Below are 7,449 nucleotides of genomic sequence, written 5' to 3' on the forward strand. Positions count from 1 at the left end.
ATCTCTGTCTTTGATTGTCTCCATTTGTCTCTGTCTGTTCTTTGCTTCGTCTGTCTCCTCGTGCGTCTCTCTATCTATAACTCTGCTTGTCGCTGCAGTTGTCTCCGCATGCATCTCCTTAGGTGTCTCCTTATCTGTCTCCTTCCTTCTTGTCTAAGTGTCTCCTTGTCTGTCTCCTCCGCCTCTTTATGTGTCTCTTCAAATCTCTCTTTATGTGTCTCCTTCTGTCTCTTTATCTGTAACTGTCTCTTTAAGTGTCTCCTTCTCTGTCTCCTTTGTCTATCTTAATGCGTCGCCTCCTGTCTCTTCATCTCTATCTCTCTTCATATACTGTCTCCTTTAACTGTCCCCTCCTCTCTCCCTCTATCTCTGTCCCCTCCTCTGTCTCCTTTGTGTCTCTCTAAGTGTCTCCTTCTGTCTCTTTATCTCTAAGTGTCTCCTTAAGTGTCTCCTCAGCTGTCTCCTCACCTCAGCCAAGGCGGCCGCATGTACGGATTTGCCTCGTAGTTGGGGGCGTCTGCCATCGTGAAGTCGCAGTACTGCAGCAACGTGGACTGCAGCAGCAGCAGCAGCAACAGTAGCAGCAGCAGCAGCAAGAACAACGTTAAAACAACAGCAGCAGTGGAAAGGACAAAGAAGCAGCAGCAGCAGCAGCAGAAACAAAGAAAGAGCTGAAGAGGCAGCAGAAGCAGCAGGAAGATCGTTACAGCCACAGAAGCACTGGCACAAATAGCAACAACAACAGCAGCAGCAACAGCAGCAGCAGCAACAACAGCAGCAGCAGCAATTTCAGCCACTTCCGCAAACAGCCGCAGCTGGTGGGTGGCAGTCAAGATAGGGACAGCAGCAGCAAATGCGCTCCAAACACCGCAGCTTCCACGCTGCTAACAGCAGCAACAGTAAGACAGCAGCAGCACTAAGACAGGAAGCAGCAGCAGCAGCAGCAAGAAAAGGAAAGGAAGCAGCAGCAGCAGCAGCAGCAGCAGCAGCAGCAAGACTCACGTCTTTTAAATCCAAGAATATCTGGGGGTCTCTGTGTCGAGGAAGAAGGGAGCCGAAGTAGGATAGGCCTCTACGAACTTGCTGCTGCTGTTGCTGCTCCTCGAGCTGCTGCTGCTGCAGCAGTAGGAGTGTCTCGGAGTCGATTGGTGGTGGTGGCGGCTCTGGGGCGAGGACATAGTCTGGGAGGAGCCCTGTCCCTTGCTGCTGTTGCTGCTGCTGTTGCTGCTGCTGCAGCTGCTGCTGGTTGTTGTGTGAGTTGGTGCTTGCAGCAAGTGCTGCTGCTGTTGCTGCTTCGTTTGCTTCTGGATGTGGTGGATTAATTCCCTCTGTTGTTGCTGCTGGTTGCGTTTTTGCTGGCGCTGCTGCTGCTGTAGCAGCAGCAGCAGCAGCAGCAGCAGCAGCAGCAGCAGCAGCATCACTTTGTTTCTTTCTTGCCTCCAAGACAGGGGGAAGCCTACCCTGAGGAGGAGGAAAGGGCCCCCCTCGTTTATATAAAGCAAGTATAGTGCGTCTTACTAGGATAGCTTGAGTATCTAGCTTGCTGCTGCTGAAGTCAGCTCTCCAAGAGACATGCGGACAGGAGAAGACAGCAACAGCAGCAGCTTCTAAAGCCCCTGCTCTTACTAAGTCTGTCATAGACAATGCAGAGCCCTTAATATATGCGCAGCAGCGAGCATAGGGCTGAAGATCAAGAGGCCCCACAGTATTAGGCTGATGAGGGCTTAATACTAAGACATTATATACACCGTTCTGCAGCAAAGAATGCAGAAAGATACGAAGGCCCCGAGGCCAGCCGCACACTAACACAAATGCAGCATTGGGGCTCTCATACACCCCATTACGTGCTTCATTTAGAGACAGTACAGAGCGCAAACCACCAAGATGCTGCTGCTGCTGCTGTTGCTGCTGCTGCTGTTGCTGCTGCACCTGTAATGCAGGAGATACATGAGGCTGCTGCTGATGCTGCTGAGAATGATGCATGCTGCTTCCTGGTGCTGCTGCTGCTGCTGCTGGAGCTGCAGATGGACCTGCTGCTCCTCCACCTACAGCACCCACACGCCCACCCAGTACACCTGGTGATGCACCAACAGCCCCCATGCTGCAGCTGCTGCTGCTGTTGCTGCTGCTGCTGCTGCCGCGTAGAGAGTCTACACACGTCATGTGCCTCCCGGTGCCCCTGGGGTTCGATCTGAGTGCTGCTGCTGTTGGTGCAGGTGTTGCTGTTGCTGTTGCTGCTGCTGTGGGTGCTGCTGGCGTTGCTGCTGCAGGTGCTGCTGCTGCTAGAGCCTCAAAGGAGACAGTTCCCGCTGGGGTTGGCTGTGTTGCTGCTGCAGCAGAAGCAGCAGAGCTGTCTTCAATAGAATGAAGAGAAGGGCTTTCGTGCAGCGGCTGCAGCTTATGACGAGAAGGATGCGAAGAGGGGACACCTCCAGGCCTACAGCCAAAAGGAGAATGCCCAGCTGCGCATACACCCGAAAGGAGACAGAAAAACAACAGCACCCAACAGTACAAACGAACACAGAGACAGAGACAGATAGATAGGTAGATAGATAAATAAATAAGTATATATATATATTTATGTATATATATATGTATATATATATGTATATATGGATATGCATATACATATATATATATATATATATATAGAGAGAGAGAGAGAGAGAGAAACACAGAGAGAAACAGAGGCAGAGACGCAGAGACAGATACAGAGATATAGAAATAGGAAGACAAAGAAACAGAGAGACAGGAGGAACATCAGCAGCAGCAGCAACAGCAGCAGCAACGGCAGCAACAGGAGAAGTGCGTTAACCTGTTTGCTGCATTCCTGCTTGTGTAGGTTTTGTGTGTCTCCTCCTTGAGGCGATGTCTTTAGCGGAGGCGAGGCGGGCGACAACTTCGAGGTTGGGAGCGAGTACGATCCCAGCGTACACCGGAACATCTGCTGCTGCTGCTGCTGCAGCTGCTGCTGCTGCAGGATCATCTGCATGGCGGTAGGGCGCGTTGCTGCTGCTGCTGCTGCTGCTGCTGCTGTTTGTAGTGCATGCAGCAGCAAGCTCATCACCTACATTATACTTGGACGGGTTTAAAGCAATACGATTAGAAAAAGTAATAAGGCCTATAAGGAAGACCTGATGCTGCAGATAAAGAATGCGAGCAAGCTCTAGAAAGGAGACACCCTGCATACACCTCGGAAACTCTAATCTATATGCGGTGTACGTGGTGCCCCTTTCATAGTGCTGAAAATTATCTCTTATTCGTCTGTTTAGACCTGCATACTGTCTCCAAGACTGTCTCCTTTGCAGCTTAGAGTAAGCAAACCAACAGCCAACAAGAGGTAAGAAGCCTGGGCAGCCAGCGCAGCTCTTTCCTAATAGCTGCATCTTAACTTCAGATATACATAGAGTAGTGAACGCCCCCATTTCAAAGACAAGTCCCTTCCTATGGTCGTGCAGCAGCTGAACACTAATAGGCCTCATAGGAAAGCAAGCAGCTCTAGCACCTAGAAAGCGAAGCAGCGTAGCCTGATCTTCTTCTTGCTCTCTTGTTTCAACGCTCTCACCCGACCCTGCAGATAATAAAGGCCCTTCTGCTGTTTTAGGATTTCTGCTGCTGCTGCTGCTGCTGCTGCTGTTGCTGCTGCTGAGACCTGTAAGAGAATATGGCCTACTATTACTAAAAACAAAGACAGCACGGGCCTCAGCGCATGCACTTCGAATTGCAGAAGGAAGAGCAGCACCTTTGGGGCCCCCTCGAATGCAAATACGTAAGCCTGAGTATTTTAGCGCTTGCTGACATGCATCAACATAAGCAGCAATAGGTAAAGGGCTAATAACAAGTAGAGCAGCAGAAGACCCTGGGAATACCCTCCCTACCTCAAAACAAAATGCTGAAAGCTGCTGAGGTTGTATAGGCCCTAATATACATATATAATCTTCATCTTGTGTAGGTGCTGCCCCATAGCTTGTTCGAGGCTCTCTTAATGCCTCCATTAGACGCTGTATCTCCCCAGGTAAATAAGCAAAAGCAGACACAATAACACACATAGCTAGCCCTCTTCCTGCTGCTGTACGCGGTGCGAAGTCCCCATACCCAACTGTCATTACAGTAACAACTGCATAGAAGCATAAGTCAAACACAGATATATAATTTGCTGCTGGATCGGGGGCCTCTAAGATGAATATACCTCCGGCAAATGTAAGCACTATCATTAACCAGGAGACACCAATAGAGACAACCCGCAAACAAACAAGAGATAATGTAGGGAAGCATGTTGCTAAGACCCCTTCTGTTCTTAACAAACGAAGAAAACGAAGCCAGCCTAACCCTAATAGCCAAGGGTATGCATGCGCTCTAGGATCTCCAACAAGAAGACGTATAACATAAGCAGAGACAGGTAAAGTAATAAGATCAATAAGAGCATGTGGAGACAGTATATAACGCAATGGAGACTCTGCTGCTAGCAACCCTAAACAGTAGTCCCAGCTAACCATCCATACAAACAAAGCCTCAACAAGATCATAAGAAGCAGGCAATGAAGTGAACGACCAATTCAATAGGCCCTTTGCATCTGTAGGTCTCTCCATATAAGTCGTTGCCCACAACCATACACCGCACCAAGCAAGTGTACGAGCTAAGACAGCAAGAAGAGCAGCAGGAGAAGTTAAGGCTGGCAGCATCCATAGCCTAGCTACTGCACCAAGTAGCTGCAGCAGCAAACAAAACACTCTCCAGCACTTCAATATACACCCCACACCTCCTTCATTCTCCTTCTCTTCAGCGCTACCCCCTACACCAACCCCACCCCCTCCAGCTGTCTGTACACCGCAAGATAGTAGTCCCCCTGCATCAATTAAACCTAAACCCTCGCTGCGTGCCCCCCCTTCAAGCCGCTGCAGCAGATCTCGCAAGCGGCCTTCTACTCCTGCAGGAGACTCTTCATCTCCGTACAGATTCAGAGTTGTTGCAGCAAACAGCAATGCAGATGACATGTGCTGCTGCTGCTGCTGCTGCTGTTGACACCAAGCTCCAGCTGCTTCCGCCTCACTGCAGTAACGCTGCAGCCCACGGGGGCCCCCAGGGGGCCCCCAAGCAGAATTTGAATAACCACGTAGGAAACTCCCTGGGTATCGTTGACGCAACGCAGGCGACATGCCACCCGCATAACCCCACCCTGTTGCTGCTGCTGCTGCTGCTGCTGCTGCTGCTGCAGGGTTCTCGCTCCTCCACAGCGACCCCCTGGCAGCGTTACTTTTATATTGCAGCCAGAAGCGAGATATATCGTCAGAAATAAAGCGTCGAGGAAGCAGATATTCATCTCCCTCAGCATAACCATCAACTGCATTACCCTGGGGGCCCCCAATGGGGCCCCCTTGGAGGCCCCCCAAGGGGGCCCCTTGAGAATATACCCCCATAGGGGCCCCTATAGGACTCCTGGTGCTAAGCTGCTCGCCTGAGAAAGCTCGAGAAGCAGGAAGGTGATCAGAATTGTTGTCATATTTCTGGTGGTGCTGCTGCTGCCAGCCTGTGGCTTGCTGCTGCCGTTGCTGCTGCTGCTGTTGCTGCTTGTTGCGTCCGCGAGAAGCTCTGCTGCAGCAAAACAGCGCTCGAAAGAAAGCTGAGTGTCTCCAGCTGCCTTTTAAACGTGCACTTCCAGGGGGCCCCATGGGGCCCCTGCTGTCTGTCAATAGGCTGTGAGCGTGTAGCGCCTCCGCCTGCTGCTGCATCTGCTGCAGCAGCTGCTGCTGGTGCCCGGCAGCAGCAAAAGGAGAGAAAGGAGCAGCAGCAGCACGTGAATCCACACGATGTGCATAACCCAAGAAACGCCCTGAAGAAGACAGAAGAAAAACAAAAAAAAAACAAACTCAAACATCCCCTCACAACATATAAATATACATATATATAAATATAAATATATATATATATATATATATATGTACAGATAAATATCTGTCTAGATATATATATATATATATATATATATATGCATATGGCAGAGCCCCATCCCCTAAACTTCTGCTGCGTATACTGTAGCTACATTGTGTGTGTTGTGCTGCTACTGCTAGTGCTGCTGCTGCTGCTGCTACTGCTGCTGCTGCAGCTACTGCAGCAGCTGCTGGTGTTTGGTTTGCAGACACACCGTGGAGGTAGGACTTGAACTGTCTCCTCCATCTAGGCACCCGAAGAGAGACATAAGCGAAGAGCAGCATGAGGAGATAGAGGCCCGCAGCAGGGAGCAAGAAGAGATCGCTGGTGTTGTTGTGAAGGTCCAGAGCAGTGCTTGTAAGCACAATAACAACAACCCCACCGCTAAACAAACGCTCGAGGGCCCGCAGCAGCAGCCGCAGCCGACGCCGCAACCAGAAGACTCCACCGCCACCCCTGCTGCAGCTCCCGCTGCTGCATGCAGGTCCACCAACAACAGCAAATGGATCCCGGTCCCGATCCCGATCCCGATCCCGATCCCCATCATGTGCGCTCCTCCTCTTAACTTCGTTGGGGGCCCCCTCTGGCCTTACACCCACCAATACACCAACAGGTAAGGCCCCGTTAGAACGCTCAGCTGTTGCTGCTCCTGCTGCTGCTCCTGCTGCTGCTCCTGCTGCTGCTCCTGCTGCTGCTAAAGAAGAAGCAGAAGGCACGCTACCATCTCCTCTGCTAGCAGCATCTGAGCCGCTGCTGCCTCTAACAGCAAACGCCACTGAGAAATCACCACGCCCTGTATGCCGCACCCCCTTTGCAGCTATTTCGGTCGTTGCTGCGAGCCTTTGCTGCTGCTGCTGCTGTTGTTGTTGCTGCTGCTGTTGCTGCTGATCATGATTATGTGGTTGAGAAGAAGAAGGAGGCACCTGCTGCGTTTCGAGACCGCCTAAGGGTGTGTCTCCAGCATCATCAACTGCTGCTGCTGCTCCGGGTGTTGCTGCTGCTGTCGTTGCTACTGCTGTACTCCTGGGTGTAGCTGCAGCAGCTGCAGGAGTTTCGTGCAGCTGTGCTGCAGGCCGCATGCCGGGGGAAGGGGGGCCCCCCTGATGGGGGGCCCCCCAGCCAGACCTCGCCTCGCCAGGCGGCGGGTTGCGCACTTCTGACTGCATTTATTTACCTTCTGTTGGCTTTCGCTGGGGCCGCTGCTGCAGCCACAGCACACTGATGTAGCATTTGCTGCTGTTGCTGCTGCTGCTGCTGCTGCTGCTGCCGCTGCTGTTCTGCTGCCGCTCGCCGTTTGGCTCGACGTCGTGCTGCTGCAGCTGCTGCTGTTGCTGCTGCTGGGATATCACTGGAAACACAACAGGCATTCAACAAAAAAAATATGTGCATACACTCTCGAGGTCACTGGGGAATGAATTCGCAGGAAGATTGCCGTTTCCGTTCTTTACTGCTGCTGCAGCTGCTGCTGCTGCTGCTGCTGCTGCCGCTGCTGCTGCTGCTGTAGCTGCAGTTGTTGTTGCA

General features: G+C 51.7%; 1 protein-coding gene across 1 annotated transcript; it reads right to left on the reverse strand.

Moving 5' to 3' along the window:
* Positions 1–464: 464 nt before the first annotated feature.
* Positions 465–7,094, reverse strand: EAH_00056680 (hypothetical protein, conserved; the record flags this gene model as incomplete). The annotated part of the gene is made up of 6 exons (XM_013397521.1): positions 465–554; positions 1,003–2,462; positions 2,816–3,182; positions 3,566–3,714; positions 4,760–5,830; positions 6,143–7,094. 6 exons carry the CDS (start codon positions 7,092–7,094, stop codon positions 465–467), a joined length of 4,089 nt encoding a protein of 1,362 aa, XP_013252975.1.
* Between the last annotated feature and the right edge of the window lie 355 nt (positions 7,095–7,449).

This window comes from Eimeria acervulina, genomic scaffold (assembly GCF_000499425.1).
Source record: "Eimeria acervulina Houghton genomic scaffold, Eah_scaff1180, whole genome shotgun sequence".
In the NCBI taxonomy this organism is placed as follows: Eukaryota; Apicomplexa; class Conoidasida; order Eucoccidiorida; family Eimeriidae; genus Eimeria; species Eimeria acervulina.